This window comes from Narcine bancroftii, chromosome 11 (genome assembly GCF_036971445.1).
Source record: "Narcine bancroftii isolate sNarBan1 chromosome 11, sNarBan1.hap1, whole genome shotgun sequence".
In the NCBI taxonomy this organism is placed as follows: Eukaryota; Metazoa; Chordata; class Chondrichthyes; order Torpediniformes; family Narcinidae; genus Narcine; species Narcine bancroftii.
Window position 1 is genome coordinate 39631088 of NC_091479.1, and position 17715 is coordinate 39648802.

General features: G+C 45.9%; 1 protein-coding gene across 1 annotated transcript in view; it reads right to left on the reverse strand.

Moving 5' to 3' along the window:
- Positions 1-15394, reverse strand: part of LOC138745206 (uncharacterized) — a 76723-nt gene extending 61329 nt beyond the window's left edge. Inside the window, exons 1-2 of the mRNA XM_069902267.1 lie at positions 15197-15394; positions 14551-14690 (exon numbers count right to left, since the gene is read on the reverse strand). Of these exons, the coding sequence (XP_069758368.1) occupies positions 14551-14690; positions 15197-15394 (338 nt within the window). The remainder of the gene's footprint in view (positions 1-14550; positions 14691-15196) is intronic.
- Between the last annotated feature and the right edge of the window lie 2321 nt (positions 15395-17715).

Sequence of the window (17715 nt, forward strand, 5' to 3'; positions counted from 1 at the left end):
TACAGGTCTCTTGGAAATTGCATACCCCTTGGCATCCACAAAGCTCAGGGAGGGTTGAACGTATGAATGGAACCCTAAAAATGCAATTGACAAAATTAATGGTGGAAACTAAAATGCCTTGGATAAAGTGTCTGCCCCTGGCTTTATTGAGAATTCGTACTGCCCCACGAAAAGATGTAGGATTGTCCCCTTATGAAATGATGTTTGGGCTTCCCTTCTGGAGTACAGTTGAGGGGTGTCCCACCTTGGGGGAAGGGGATATATTTGTTAGGAACTATTTACAGGCACTGTCACGCTCTCTTACAGATTTACGAAAGAGAGGACTATTGGCACAAACACCGCCTCTAGACTTTTCTTTACACAAAGTGGAACCAGGAGATTGGATCCTCATCAAGACCTGGAAAACTGAAAAATTCCAGCCCCAGTGGGAAGGTCCATACCAAGTTCTCTTAACTACAGAGGCTGCAGCACGAACAAGAGAGAAGGGGTGGACGCACGCATCCAGATTTAAGGGACCTGTAGAGGCGCCTCAGGACCCTGATACGAACTCAGATTGGACTTGTGTTCCTGGAGAAAAACCTCTTACCTTGCGATTTCGCAGAAAGACTTGATTCACAATGTTATTGTTATGTTCTTTGATTTTTCTTAGTTTGCCTATGTCTTTATCAGGTGTGAAATGTAAGAAATGCAGAGACACAGTGGTCCTGTTTCAGGACCACATTTGGGGAAGAAAGGAGGGTAATTTTATTTCCCATACCTCAGTTCCTGAGAAATGCTGGGCAGAATATACCACCCAACATCCATATACCCCTTGTGTGGAAAAAGAAGGAAATAATATGGGTCATTATATACAGATTCCTAATACCACTCCTTTCCCTCTTAACAGTTGGAAGGGTGACTCAGGCCCACCATGCCCTGATGGACTCTGGTTTTGCATACACCAGCGTACTATTCCAATGAAAAGTTCCACTCCACACTCGAAAGTGCCTGCCCCTTTAAGACAGCCGGACTTAGTTCGAGTCCATCCAAATAACCATGAAAGTTTCGGTCATGCAGTTGGGGGAGATAACCTTTTTGTAGATCTTGCAACTAAAATTGCAGGAACTTTTAATGTAACCAATTGTTGGGTCTGCGGGGGTCCACGGATGTCAGAGCAATGGCCTTGGTGGGTGGAGTCCCTCAATTCATTGACCATGATTTCCCGAATATGGACAACTAACCGAACGAGATCAAGAGAAACTTGGTCTCTCTCTAACGTCCCCTCTGGTTTTTATTGTCTCTCACGAACCGGCAAATACCCAGTAGGAAAAAGTCCCTGCAAGGCTGTATGGATTCGCATTTCGCCTGGTATTTTCACTTGGTTTCCTAAACCCCTGACTTGGTTCTTATCCACTGTTTTTAAAACTAATTGCCTACCCCTGTCTAATAGCAGTATTCAGTTTTGGAATTGTACCAGTTCCACCATCACAGGACCATACCAGTCAAACCCTGTTCTTAAAAGAGTTCGGGAAAGGGGGTATGGAGTATCCCCAAATGGATTATTCTGGGTATGTGGTAATAAAGCTTATACTCGTCTTCCCTCACAGTGGAGTGGAACTTGTTTCCTAGGAATAATCCTCCCAGAATTTTTCCTCCTACCCCACGATCACGGTCATAAATTAGGAGTGAAGGTTTTTGATACATTACACCGTCAGCCCCGCTCTAGCACGGTACATTTGGGACAATGGGGAGATGATTGGCCTCCAGAACGCATAATTCAATATTATGGTCCCGCTACATGGGCTCAAGATGGATCCTGGGGTTATCGTACTCCTATTTATATGTTAAATCGCATTATTCGCTTGCAAGCAGTCCTTGAAATTGTTACAAATCAAACAGCTCTAGCCCTGCAATTACTTGCATCCCAGCAAGGTCAAATGCGCTCTGCTATGTATCAGAACCGTCTGGCCCTAGACTATCTCCTAGCCACAGAAGGAGGTGTATGTGGAAAGCTTAATTTGACTAACTGCTGCTTACAGATTGATGATAATGGCCAAGCCATTCGAAAAATCGCTGATAATATTCGTACTTTGTCCCATGTACCGGTTCAAACCTCACATCCTTTTGCAAAATTAAATTAGATAGACAAATGGTTTGGAGGAACCTGGTGGCGTACCTTATTGTGGGTCATCGGAGGTATTTTATTCCTCCTACTTGTTTTGCCCTGTATTATTCCCTGTCTACGCAGCCTGGTGATTTCCATGGTCCAACAGGCTATGCAACCAGGGGGACTGGGAGACCCCGTTAGAATTTTACTTCAACACGAGATTAATTTATCATGAAACGTTTCTCTTCCCCGAGTTAAAATCCCCATTCATATATATATAATACACACATTTTAAAGAGAGAAAGGGGTGGATTGTTATATATAGAGAATTTAGGTTAAAATGGCTTAAGTTAAAATGTGATGATTAATCATAAAAAGGGAAGCCAGAACGGACAGGGAGCTTACTAGCAGCCAAGGACAAAAGGTTCAGCTGGATATGTTTTTTTTACACATATCTTTTCATGGTCATAGTGAGAGACATGCAGGAGACAAAAGATTGATAAGAAGGGTGAGAAACAGAATTTAGTGTATGTAGAGTTCGCAGCGTACGTAACGAACGTGATAATTAAAAATGCAGTTATACTTAGAATGCTTTTGCAATACTAACCAATTAAAACAGTATTAATAAGAAGGGGAAGGGCAAACAATAAGGGTATAAAAATCAATGCACTGTATGTATCGGGGCTTAACTGGTGAGAAGCCAGTTGAGTCCAACTCTGCAGACTTGTAAATAAAGCTTGTCGTGTCATCAGTTTTAAAGAGACTCATGTGTGAGAAGTTTTATTTCTGACAGTACGTTGAGTTAAAAACACCGTAATACTTCCCTGAACAACACACCTCTCTCCGAAAACCAACAAGAACCTTCCTGAGTGGTAATCATTTACCTTTCGAGCACCAAAGCCTGGTGAACTTTATATATGTTCAATTATGTGCACAGTATATGAATGGACTGCAACAAGTGGACTTGGAGGAATGAGAAGTGAGATTGGACTGTGAACCAAAGAACTTTTCTGAACTTACACACACATTACACACATGTGCACTTAGAATTAGAAGGGGGGTAAGTTAAGTAAATTAAGTTAAAGTATTAAAATAGTGATAAGTTAAAGTGTAAATCGTGTTCATGTTTAAAGATAATTAATATCAGCTTTTGTTTTAGTCACCATTTGTCTTGGTGAATATCTATTGCTGCTGTGTTTTGGGATCCTCTGGTCTCGTAACACAGCAACTTCAGGTTATGATAATAGTCCAAAAAAGGGACCCGGCATCTTTTGAAAATTATTAATTGACTCTTCAATAATTTTTTGTAAATATCAACAAAACATAATATAATTTAACTGTTGTGTTTGTGTCGTTGGAGAAGTGCCTTTCCATTCAATCAGAATTAGAGTTTTGGGTGCCGCATTTGAGAAAAGATGTGCTGGTGTTGGAGAAGGCCAGAGATGATTTACTGGAATGATATCAGGAATGAAAGGGTTAGTGTATGAGGAACAATTGTCGACTCTTCGACTGTACTAGTTGGAGTACAGAAGGATAAGGGGGACCTCAGAGGCATTTCAAATGCTGGAAGGCCTGGACAATTAAAAACAACATTTGTTAAAGTATCCCTTTGTCTTGGTGATTTCCTATTGCTGCTAGGATTTGGGGTCCTCTGGGCCTGTAACAGTCCCAAGATGAGGTCTTCTACTCCAGGACACCCAAAATGTCTTATTTCTTCAATAAATGCAGTTTTCTCCATACTGTCTTTGATAAAGTCTGCACCCGTATCTCCAATTCTCTTTCTGCCCTTACCCCACCTCCTCTCCAGCCGAACAAGGACAGAATCCCTCAGGTTTCTCACTTACCACCCATCAGCTGCCACATCTGACTCGTTAACCTTGAACACTTCCAACTTCAGCACCATCCTCTAACCTGCTCCACTCAGATCCTCTTTTCACAGGGGCACATCTTTCTGTGACTCCCTCGACGGCACTTTCCTCTCCACCCACCACCACCTGATGCACTTCCCATTGAAACCGCAGAAATTGCCAAACTTGTCCCTTCCTATCCTCTCACCTCCATCCAAGGCCACAATCAGACCTTCCAGTTGAGGCAGTGTTTCACATGCACCCCATCCAACTTAATCTCCTACATATGGTTGACTCAGTTGACCTCGATATCAGCAAGTCCAAATAGAGACTGGGTGGCCATTTTGCTGAACACATGCGCTCTGTGGATCTAAACTTGAGCCTCCTGTGGCCTACCATATCAATTCTCGAACCCTTCCAACAACATTTCTGTTGGCCCCATCCTTCACCAAGGTGAGGGTAAACAATCTTAAAGAAAACACATTATATTCCTCCTGGGCAGCCTTAAACTCTATAGCATGAACACGAATGTTTCTAATTTAAGCAGCCACTCACCTCTGTCTGATTTCACTGTCTCCATCTCTTGATCTACTGCCCATTTGAATATAATTACTCCTTTAAGGTAGAAGAGTCGACATGGTGTTTTTCCTATATAGCTTGCCATTGAACAACTGGCAAAATTAAGCGGCAGTTGTTGCAGAATGAATGGTGTTATTGTTCAAAATCTGCCTGTGATCGAAAGTATTCTTGGACTGAATAGACATCTGGGCCAAATGGCTATTTAATGATAATCTGTACATGATTGTACATCCTAAAGTACAATGACTACTTCTATCCACTAAAGATTGTTAAAGAGCAAGAATAGACAATACAATCACGTAAAATTCCCATCCATACAGCACACGTATTAATACACAAAACAATCACACTTCCTTATTGGTCAGGAAGTGCCTACACTTCCAAAGGAGACTGAGGAGGTCAAGGCCAACGGCTCTCATCCTGAAATTTCACAGGAGCGCAGTTGATTCTCCTGTCTGGCTGCATCATTGGATGGTCTAGTAGCTGTAAAACATCAGACAGGAATGATGCAAAGAGTTGTGAGGATCACTGGGGTCTCCTTTTCTTCTGACGATGACATTACTGGGAGTGTTGTTCAAATAGGGCTCAAGGAATTGTACAAAGACCATTTCCATGCAGTGCTCAGCATCTTTAACCACGTCCATCATCAAAATCAGGACTGCCAGGCTGGGGAATAGTTTCTTCCCACAGGGTGTGAGATGGATGAAAAGTATCTTGTAAGTGGGATAATCATCCAAAATATTTATATATGTAGCGGCTACTTTGATAGAGCTACTAAAGGAACACACATACACCAGGTTAGTCAACAAAAGACTGCTTTATACGAACTATACAGGCTTATTTTATTTACAGCTTGTCCCGGGCTCCATGGGTCAAGGTGGAACATTATTATGAGTTTGCTGCCGATCCACGGGACCACAGGTTTAAATTAAGCCCTGTGAATGTTCCGCACCTTCCGGCAAGAGAATCCACAGATCAGCGTTCCATTCTTTGGCACGCAGCACCACGCGAGGGTTGTCAATTAAATGGATGAGTACCCAGCTCTTTGCCTTATGATTTCACGCACCCGCCAAAGAACCTTGCCCACTCAGCCCACTAGACAGCTGCTACACCAACCCCCCCCACCCCCACCCAGAACCCGTCGCCAGAAACTGAAACACCAGCTGCATGCACCTGAGGTGGACCCCCTCGCCGTCTGGGCTTGGGGCACTGAAGAGGTGAAGCGGGATCCACATGGGCAGGCTTGAGTCTGTCCACATTAAACAGCTGTGAATGCCCACCAATGTCCAAAGTATAAAGAACCCCATCTATCTTCACCACGTGGAAAGGACCCTCATACAGTCATTGTAACGGAACTCCTGGGATAAAAACAAAATCAATATCCAGGAGTGGTGGGGGAACATTCTGCTTAGAGGATCCAAGCCAGTGGTTAGGAAAAGGTTTGCTGATCGCGACACCATGTCGAAGCTGCTGAAGGATGTTCAGATCAGAGTTGGTTGTGAAATGAAAGTCCCATGAAACTGTAAGGACCGTACCATAAACCATCTCTTCGGACAATGCAGACCTATCTTCCTTTGGAGCCGTGCACACTCCCAATAGAACCCAGGGCAACTCATCAACCTAATTGAGACCGGTGAGTTGGGCCTTAAGTGCGGACTTCAGTTGCCGGTGGAAACATCCACAAAGCCGTTGGACCGTGGGTGAATTCTGTTCCGCGGTCTGAAGAAATGTGGGTCGGGAAACCAAATCTAGCCATCCAATTGAAGATGAATGCTCTGGCCTTTGTCTCAGTGTCACTGGATGGCAAAGGGACGGCCACTGGCCAGCGTGTGAAACATTCTACGTCTGTTAGAATGTATCTCATGTTTTGAGATACTGGCAATGGTCCAAGCAGGTCCACATGCATGTGTTCCAACTGCCTGCGTACCGATGGGAAAGGTTGAAGAGGTGCCTTAATGTGGCACTGAATTTTGGCAGTCTGGCAGGAGGTACATGTTCAAACCCATTGAGCGACACATTTTTTCAGTCCATGTCATACATATTTATTTGACATGAGCTTGACAGATGTTCTGATGCATGGATGAGACAAGCTGTGTATCTGGTCAAAAAGACGTTGCCTCCAAGATGGTGGAATCACTGGTCGAGTGTAGCCCAAAAACATGTCACGAAGTAAGGTTGGCCACCCAGTTGTGCTGCCCCCTGCTGTATGTCCAGGTTAGTAATGGCCGTACTGTATGCCTGAACATCGGGGTCCATTGTCTAGACACTGGCTAATTCCAGAATATCAATGTCACGCTGAATATGATATACAGTCAGTCTGGACAGAATATTCGTGACGGCATTGTTTTTACCAGAAATATAGCGCACGTCCATGGTAAATTCTGAAATATATGATAGTGACCCTGCTGTCTTGCCGGCCATGGATCCGTTATTTTGCTGAAGGCAAAAACGAGCGTCTGGTGGTCTATGAACACAGTGAAATGCCGACCCTCCAAAACAAATCAGAAGTGCCATGTGGCTTGATACAATGCACGATATTTCATCTCCAATGGCCAAAGATGTCAGGAAAAGAACATGAGGAGTTGGCAATGGCCATCGACGTACTACTCAAGAACCACACCCAGGGCCGTACTCGAGGCATCAGGACTAAATGTCAAGGAAGTGTCGGGGTTAGGATGGGGGAGCATTGCTGCGTTGATTAAAGCATCTTTGGCATTGCAAACTCAACCTCTGCCTCTGTTCTCCAGGGATCATCCCTGTGCTTTGTGGTGAGGATCGGAAACCATGGTCGAAGAATGTCAGTAGCTGCTGGAATGAATCGGTGAAGAAGTTTTTCATGCCCAAGAATTTCTGCAGGCCCTGAACCGTGGTAGGTGTTGGAAAAGCACAGACTGCCTCTACCTTGATGGTTAAGGGAAATACACCATTGACCATGATCTTGTGTCCCAGGAAGTCGATGGTGGACTTGCCAAATTGTTATTTGCTATGGTTGATGGAATTCCTGCAGCCATTGGAACAGACAGCCTAAATGCAGTTGGTTATATCCTGTTCAGTTTGACTGGCTTTGAGGACGTCATCCAAGTAGATGGAAGTGAACTCTGCCCAAAGCATCTATAAGATGCTAGAAAGTTTGAGTGGCATTCTTCAGCCCAAATGGTATCTTTAAGAAATTCAAAAAGCCCAAAAGGGGTAACAATGTCATCCTTATAGACCAGGATCTGACTGTATCCCTTGACAAGATCAACTTTGGAGAAAACATGGAAAATGTGCAGATGGGCAGAAAAATGTTGCATATGAGGGAGAGGGTATCTGTTGGGTGTAGTTAATGAGCCTACAGTAATTGCCGCAGGGTCTCAATCCATCTGTTTTTTTGGGTACCGTGTGGAACGGTGATGCCCAAGGACTGTTGAAGCACTGAATGATGCCTAATATCTCCCTTGCAGTAAACTCTGCCCTTGCCTGCCGCAGTGAATCAGTTGGAAGATGATGAGCCCTGGCGTAAATTGGCAGGTCTGAAGTGTCTATGTAATGGGACACACCTTGGTCTGTTTTGGAGGTGTTGAAATTAGGAGATAATGGTGGGAAATTCATTGAGCAGGACAGCATACGCATCTTTGTGCGGGGTATGCATCCCGAGGTAGGAAATTCTCCCTTTGCTGCATACCAGTGGGTATGTTTTCAAAGTGGTGGAATGACCAATTTCCTCCACTTCACGTCTACTGGCAAATCATGGGACCTTAAAAAATTTGCACCCAAAATGACCTGTGCAACGGAAGACAATACACAATTCCGACGGAATGTCACACCTCCTTTCCCAATCGTGACCCGTCCTTTGCTAAAGCAGGGAATTGTAGCCCCATTTGCTGCTTGAAGAGCCAAGTGTTGTTATTTATGTTTTTTTTTCAAAATAGGTTGGTTGGATATTTGCACTTACTAGCGTCGTCTTGAAGATACAATAGGCCAGTCGGTACTTGTGCCAGATGCCGAGGCCCCAACTGGCAGCCGTTCTTTTCATTTCCTGCCTTTTTTCTAATAGATAAATGGCGGGACACATCTATGTGCTTTTTTCCCCATTGGCGATGGTAAAAACACCATTCTCACCGCCTGTCAGTGCATTCATCCTTTTTTAACTGAACTGCAGATATAGGAGGCTTGTAGGACACAGGAGATGGATCTACTGATCAAAGCGGCTGTTTGTGAGCAGATGATTGCATTGCAGTATGATCGAGCCTGTCAGCCTCCCACGCTACATCATGGGGATGGCAGAAATCCATGTTAACGATTGGTATTGCGACACGACCTGGGAGTTTGGACAGGAATAGAGTCTCAAAAAGTAAACAATGAGAATGGCCATCTGCTAATACGAGCATCTCATTCATTAGATCAGATGCATCCCTGTCACCCAGGCCCTCCATATTTAAAAGCTCATGTCTAGTCAATTCCAGGAGAAATAGGCAGAACCTGGTTTAACTGCAGCCGTGGTGGCAGCTGCTGCAGTCGTTGTGTCCATGATCACTGGAGATTCAAGCTTCGGCTGAATTTTGCATTCGGGGCTCACCATTTCTGGCGGCAACTTCGGTACAGCTACTAAAGTCATATACATACCCATGTTAGTCAACACAAGACTGCTTTATTCAAACTTTACAGACTTCTTTTATATACCACATTACTTGTCAGGGAAGATATTACAGCGGTGCTCAGGCAAGAGACTGGAGGTCTCATCGAGGGAGGCAGTGTGGGTAAAACTAAAAAATAAGAAGGGTGAGGTTACTATTATAGGGGTACATTATAGTCTGGGAAATGGGAAGGGAGAATTAGAAGAGCAAATGTGCAAGGAATTAGCTGAGATCTGCAGTAGGAATAGGGTGGTGTTGTTTGGGGATTTCAATTTTCCTAACATCGATTGGGAAACACAGTCAGTGAGAGGGCAGGATGGCTTAGAGTTTATACAATGTGTTCAGGACTGCTTTTTGCAGCAGTATGTGGAGATGTCCACTACAGGGGGTGCAATGTTCGATCTGTGGTTAGGGAATGAAATGGGATGGTTAACTGGGTAAGCAAATATGCAGATGATATGAAAATAGGGGGAGTGGTGGTGGTGAGGAAGGTTTTCTTAGATTACAGGATTTGGTTTGTTTGGAAAAGTGGACTGAAAGATGGCAGAAGGAATTTAATGTCGACAAGTGTGAGGTGCTGCATTCCAGAAAAAATAACCAAACTAAGACATATGCAGTTAAGGGGAGGGCATCGAGGAATGCAGAGGAACAGAGGGATCTTGGAGTTACGGTACAGAGTTCCTTGAAGGTGGATTGCCAGGTAGACAGGGTGGTTATGGCATATATCATAGCATAAAGTACAGCTGGAAAATGATGCTGCGACTGTTGAAGGCATTGGTGAGGCCAGGTTTGGAGTATTGTGTTCAGTTCTGGACTCATTTGTCAAAGGAAGGATATAGATAGATGGAGAGAGTGCAGAGAAGATTTACAAAAATGTTTCTTGGCTTACAACAGCTAGAATCCAGAGAAAGATAAAGGAGGGCTCATCGAGGGAGGCAGTGTGGGTAAAATGAAAAAATAAGAAGGATGAGGGTATATTATAGGCTGCCAAATGAGACATGGTGAGACATTATTAAGAGTTTGCTATCGATCCATGGAACCAGCAGGTTTAAATTAAGCCCTGTGAATGTCCTGTACCTACCCGTAGAAGACACCACAGATCAACGTGCTGTTCCTCGGCATGCAGCACCGTGCACGTGTGGTCCATTAAATGGGTGAGTGCCCAGTGGTCTGTTTTATGGTATTGCGCGACGTCGGAGAACTGCGTCACCAACGGTTCACAACGTGGGCTGTGTGCCCGCTTGGCCCTCTACATATATTTATTTAGTTGATTCATTTGGTCATTACGTGCTGCATATTGTGTGCTTTTGTGCAGGCACCATGGTAGTTTTGTCGGGTTGTAGATGTATGACCCAGTGCATCACTCCATGGATTCACAGAATATAACAGCACCGATACAGGCCCTTCAGCTTTTCTAGTCTGTGCCAAACTCTTATTCTGCCTTGTCCCACTGACCAGCAACCAGTCCATCACCCTCCATCTCCCTCGTATCCCTGAACTTGTCCAAACTCTTCATTGCTAACATTGAGCTCACATTTCCTCATGCAGCTGGCAGCTTGTTCCACTTTCCCACCACCTTGTGTGGAGAAGCTCCCCCTCATGTTTCCACTAAACTTTTCCCCTTTCATCCTTCGCCCATGTATTAAGGACTTTTCCAAGAGGCAGTCTCAAGAAAACAACCTCTATCCTCAAGGACCCTCACCACCCAGACCAGGCGTACTTCACACTGTGATCACCAGGGAAACAGGTCCAGGAGCATGAAGACGAACACCCAATGGTACAAACACAGCTTCTCCCCCTCTGCCATCAGATTTTTGAATGGACAAGGAACCACAGTCACTCCCTCACTTACTCTTCATTTTGCACAAATGGATTTCTTTTTTTAAAATGTAATTTAGATCAATATTTGCACCTGTATTATTGCCACAATATGACAAATTTTCTGACATGTTCATCACAATAAATTTTTAATTCTGAACACTGCGCGTACATCAGAAAACAATCATAGCTCAAAAAACATTTCAAAAGATGAATTAACTATTTCCATGCACCCTCCCCTTTTATGTCTATTTTTCTAAATCCACTCCATGATCTAGACTTCTCCACTTAAACCCAACCCACATTTCTTCTCCCATTCAAAGTACTCAGTAATACACCAAGAAAGTAAAATAAAATCTCAATGCTGGAAATACTCAGCAGGTCATCTACTGGAAAAATAATCGGAGTTAAAACCTTCAGGTCGATAACCTTTCACTGGGATTCAGAAAGATGATCAAACAAACCTGATTCTCTTTGCTGAGAAAAAGAAGAGGGGAAATAACAAACTGAATACGTGGGATGAAAAGCCCAAGCTGCAGAAATGGCAGTGGTGCTGGATGAGTGGAGTCGACTCATTGATCACCACATCTGTCTGGATGGAGGGGTAAAGGATAAACAAGACAAACATGATGCCGTCACTGTGAGGAACAATACCACAGCTGCAGAGAATCTGAAATGAAGGAATGGTGAAAATACTTGTTTTTGGATCAATGTGACAAAATTTGACCTGACAAAAGAAAACAAAATTGTTTTGCCCTGCCATTACTCTCTAGATCAGGGGTGTCAAACTCAAATTCACAGAAGGCCAAAATTAAAAACTTGGACTAAGTCGAGGGCCGAACTAAATATTTATTGAAAATTTTCAACAACATCTGTATGTTTTCTCTTCTTTCAACATATGTAATGCTGTGTCCATTTTGGCCTGCATCAGGACTCAGCATTTCCTGCTCACTCCTCAGGCTCGAGGCCTCTATTCACCCTCGACCCATCATCTCTCTATCTGACCAGTCCTTTACCCGACCTCTACTCACCCCTCACTCCACTCGCTCTGCCTCTACCTACCCCATCCTATACACGCCCCTCTACTGCCTCTCCCCTCAACCTGTTCCTCCCTCTACCCGTCTCTCACCCTCTAATCACCCCTCCCCTACTCGCCCTGCCCCTTCCCTTTTACCTCTTCCCTATCCACCCCTCCTTCTACTCATCCCTCCCTCTAACTGCCCCTCGCACCACCATAACTTCCCCTGCCCATTACTCCTCACCTACACCCTCTGCCTACCCCTGCTTACCCACCCATTCAGGCCCAGTGCGCTGCCGATCAGCTTTTGCGGACAGCCACCATCTCTCTCTTCATGTGCAGGGCCAAACCAGCTGTCCCTGGGGTCCGCGCGGGTGCAAGCGCTGAAGGCCGTGGCGACTGGGAGAAGTGCGCTTGTGCTGTGGAAGTGTTGTCCGGTGCCAGTCGCGCGGGGCTCGCGCTTCCCAGGGGCCATACGCAGCCTGCCATGCCCGTCGCGCCGACAGGAAATCACAGGCGCTCGCCAATCCGCCGCACCGCTCGACAGGTGGGAGAAGTGACTGGTTGTGCGGGGAGCGTTCCAACCGGCTTGCCGGCTGATGACATCGACAGACTTCTCGTGTTACAATTTCTCGTGTTACAATGGGGAAGGATGTGCAATGAAGGGGGAGGATGGTGGGGGTGACATTACCAAAAAACAGCATCGGTGGGCCACCTCTAATACATTTTTGAAATGATCTTGCGGACCAAATATAATTATATCGCGGGCCACATTTGGCCCGCTTGCCAGAGTTTGACATGTGTGCTCTAGATCAAGGGCACAATAAAATAGTCCAGAAGCCAACATTATGAAATTGAACAGAGAAGTTATACCAATCGGCAGCAAGAGATAAAACACAGTTACATGATTCCATGAAAGTGGTGTCACAGGACGACAGGGTTCTAAAGACAGCTTTTGTCATCTTGGCCTTCATTAATTAACATATTGAAAATAGGAATTGGGAAGTTATGGTGAGGTTGGATAAGTAGATGGTCAGGCCAAATTTGGAGTATTGTGTGGAGTTCTGGTCACCTAGCTACAGGGAGAGTATTAGTAAGATTGAAAGAGTGCAGAGAACATTTACTAGGATGCTGCCAGGTCTTCAGGAGTTGAGCTACAGGGAAAGGTTGAACAGGTTGGGACTTTATTCCTTGGAGTGTTGAAAAATGAGTAAGAGATTGCTTAAAGTGGAATATGAATGGGAATAAAGGCTGAGAAAGACTGCAGTGGACCCAATTGTGAAGGAAATATTTTGCCTGAGAAAAATTGTCACTGGCCCATTTCCTCTGGAGTTATGAAACCACGCACAGAACAAGTCAATGAGGTACACTTAAAACAGTGGTTTTCAAACTTTCTTTCCACTCACCTCCCACTTTAAGTAATCCCTTACTAACAGAGCACTTCTGGCATAAGGATTAAGTAGAATATGATCCGGGGGGTGGGGGTGGGGTGGAGGAGGAGTTTGAAAATCACTGCTCTAGATGAAAAGGTTTCTGCATCTCAGTTTTAAACAGACATCCTTTTATTCTGAGGTTGTTCCCACTGATCCTAAACTCTCCCACGACTGGCAACATCCTCTCTATCCAGCCCTTTCACTATTCATCAGATTTCAATGAGGTCCTGTCTCATTGTTCTAAACTCGGGCGAGTCCAGGCCCAGAACCATCAAATGCTCCTCAAACATTATTCCTCTCATCACCAGGATCATTCTTGTAAACCACCTGTGGGCCATCACATCCTCTCTTAGAAATGGGGCCTAAAATTGCTCACAACACTTATTAGATCAGGACAACCAGAAGGTGGTCACGGGAGGGGAAGCCAGCTGCAGGACTGCCTCGAGTCCCTGGATTGGATCGTGTTCAAGAACTCACCTGAGAAACTGAATCACTGTACCAGGAACATAGCGAACTTTATCAAATCAGCTGTGGACAAGGGTGTCCCCACCAAATTGTTCAGGGAGTTTTCTCAACCAGAAATCCTGGATGAACAACAATATCCAGAAATTGCTGAGAGCCAAATCACAGTTTGGAGATACAGATACACAAGGAGCCAATACGAACCATGGAAAGCCATCTCGCAGGTAGTGGAGATTCAGCATGAGAATGGAAACAACAAAGGATACCCATCAGCTGTGACAGGGGCGTAAATGTCATAAAGTGCTGCAAAAACAAATCTGGTGCAGTGGGAGATGGCAAAGCCTCACTCCACATGAACTCAATGCCTTCTACACCTGATATGACCACTAGTACAGGGAAGAACCATCGCAAATGCCCCCTCCCCCCCTACATCCCTTGATGATCTGCTGCTATCAGTAACCGAAATGACAACATGGGCTGCCTTCAGGAGAGTGAATCAAAGGAAAGGATCAAGCCTGGATGGAGAACCCAGCAGAGGACTGATAACCTGTGTTGACCAACTGGCCATGGATATCTTCAACATCTCACTCCGACAGGGAGTGGCACCCACCTGTTTCAAATAGGCATCAAACATACCAGTTCCAAAGAGTGGGGTAATCTGCCTAAATGATGATTGACGAGTGACACTCACATCCAGTGATAGGGTGGATTGAGGGGCTGGTGTTGAAGTACATCATCTCCTGTCCAAAGGGCGACATGGATCAATTCCAATTTGGTTAATGCAGTACCAGACCTATGGCAGATGCCATCTTCACTGGCTCTGCCAAAACCCTGAAACACCCAGATGACAAAGGTGAATCCATCAGAATGCTCTTTATTGACTAGAGTCTGGCATTCCATACCATCCTCCCATCAAAGCTGATGAGGAAACTCCAAAGTCCTGGGTCGCCACAACATACTGTGCAATTGGATCCAGAATTTCTTCACCTCCAGTCCCCAATTAGTGTGGATTTGCCCTCCTCCCCCTGCACTCCTCCCCCCCCCGCCCTCCTCCCCCCCCGCCCACCTCCCCCCCCCTGCCCACCTCCCCCCCCCTGCCCACCTCCCCCCCCCTGCCCACCTCCCCTCCCCCTCCCCTTCCCTCCCCCTCCCCTCCTTGCCCAGCCTCCCCCTCACCCTCCCCCTTACCCCTGCCTGGCCCCGCCCCCTCCCCTCCTTGACCTGCCCCGCCCCCTCCGGGCTCCCGCCCCTCCCATCCCCCTCCCTCTCCCTCATCCCCCTCCCCTCCCCGCCCCCTGCACCGACACCTCGGCTCCACCCAAACACCCCGCCGGTACCGGCCACTCCCGGGTGGGCGCTTTCCCTTGACCGCGCGGCTGAGGAAGGTCCCGGCGCTGCCGCCAACTTCTTCCCTTTAGGCCCGCGGCGACGCGACGGACCCCGAGCAGACGACGCCGCCGCCAATGTCCCGCCTCCTCACAGCAAGAGCCAATCAGCTCGCGAAACAGCCCATCAATCCAACCAGACTTCAGCATCCAATCCAATAGCGGCCTCACTGAATCAACCCATTGGCTCGCGCAACTGAAGCAACCAATCAGCGAGCGGGCGAGCGAACACACAGGAGAACCCAATCAGCATCGCAAGACAGAAAACAAAGGCAGTGGAAGGAGCAGGAGACCTTTCGGCCCTTCCACTTACAACTACCCCAACAACTCAATCAAATCCTTGGGAAACACAGGATCACTTTGTCTTGGCTCCAGGATTCCTCTGATCTCAAGAAATACATTGTACCCCAACTGCAAGGGAGACTATTTATTATCAAACTTTCCTTTATATTTATTACCGCTTCCAATTTAATGGAGGACACAAGTGGTTGTGTCAGCCAGCTGGACCGCCTCGGGGAACCTCATGGAGCAGGCAATCATGGTGAGAAGGTAACTCATCCCGCGGGAGGCCAGTAGTGACCCTACAATGTCATTGTAGATGTGGCTGAACCTATGTGGTGCTGGCTCGAATGTCTGGCATGGTGCCTTCACGTATGTCTGTATTTTGATCATCTGGCAGAGTGTGCAGGCCTTGGCCCACTGACAACCTGTTTCTGGAGGCTCAGCAAGACCAACCGATTGACCACCATTTTGACAGTACTGATGGCCGGGTGCGTCAGATTGTGCACCTCATCATAAAACTGCCACCTCAATGCTGTCGGCACGATGAGGTGGGGTTTGCCATTGAAATGTCGCAGAGGACCGTCTACTTACCAGGATCGATGTTAACATCGTCTAGCCTGAGCCTGGACATTGCTGTCTTGCTTGCAAGGATCTCAGGGTCATCCTGCTGTCCCCTGCCGAGGGCTAAGTAGTCTATTCACTGGGACAGGGCCTGGACAGACTTGATTGCGGGGATGGGGCAATGCGTCACCCACGATGTGTTGAATGTCTGTAGTGAACTCAGACTCATATGAGAGGAGTCGCTGCTGCTTGGCCGACCACAGGTCTAACACTTTATGGAAGGCAAAAAATAATGGCTTCTGGTCCATGAAGACACTGAATTGTCTACCTTCCAAAAATACCTTAAGTGCCTGACTGCCAGGTACAGCACCAATTGTTCTCAGTCAAAGACGCTGTATTTGAGTTCAGGTGGCCAGAGGTGTCTGCTAAAGAAGGACAGGGGCTGCCATTCCCCTTTGATGAATTACTCCAGTGCATCCCCTACTGCTGTGCAGGAAGCATCTACTGTGAGAGTGGTGGGTGTCTCTGGCCTGGCGTGTACCACAAGGGTTGTGTTGGCCAGTGCGTCCTTGGCCTTCTGGACGCCTCCAAATCCTATTGTCCCAGGTAATGTCTTTACCTTTCTCCGCATGATGAGGGCCACGGGGAGGCGTGGCAAGATGGCGTAAGGATCAGACGTGCCTTCCAGTCCTCTCCTGACTCTATCTTAATGTTTTGTCTAGAAATGCCCGTTAAAATTCTTTAAAAGTTTAGATAACTTCAGTGCTGTTAATTTAACTTATGATGGTAAAATTGGTGGAAAAGAGCAAAAAAAAAACGACAACAGATTATCAAAAAACTACATTTTCCAAAAGTTCAAGTTTTGGAGCCTACCTACAGGAAAGACATCGAGACTCAGCCTGAAATGGATCCCAGGAGAAAGGTACAGCTTTCGGATGTTGAGTTCAATATTACATCGGTAGAGCCCTCTAAAGAGGATGCCAAACAGCCTTTAGAACAAAGAGTTACTCAGGTTCGCACATGTGCAGTAGCATCTGACGGCAATGTTATGAATGAACCACTTGTAGTAACATCAGTTGAAGTACCGGCTGGGGAAAGGCATTTGTCAACTGTAGCGGTGGCACTGCAAACTGCACCTTTTGAGATAAAAGAACCTATACAACTTGATGGACTGGAGAAAACCCCGGCCAGCGTCCTCCAGTCATTGCTGGAGAGGCTGTGGCAGGGGTTTCCACACGCAGCTATACTACAAGGAAGAGAACCAGAATGAAGGAAGCAAAAGAAGACCCTTTGGTTATGCAGAAGAAGCAGGAATCTGTTGAGCCAGAATCTCTTCCAATTGAAAAGATTCTTGTGAATCTTGAATCTAAATTATCTTATACAATGCAGGGATTATCCAAGATTATGACTGAACTTGGTACTAGGTTTAATACTCTGTGGTGAAAATACATTCTCAACAGATGGCTGAGTTTGGAGCTTTTAAGCTTGAAGTGAGAGATAAATTTAATTCGTGTGAAGAAGATATATACGAAATACGAGATCATGTTTCAGATGTGACCAAAATGGTCAAAGACTTACAAACTCAAAATAAAGATTTGGTGAAAAAGATTGATTATTTGGAAAACCAA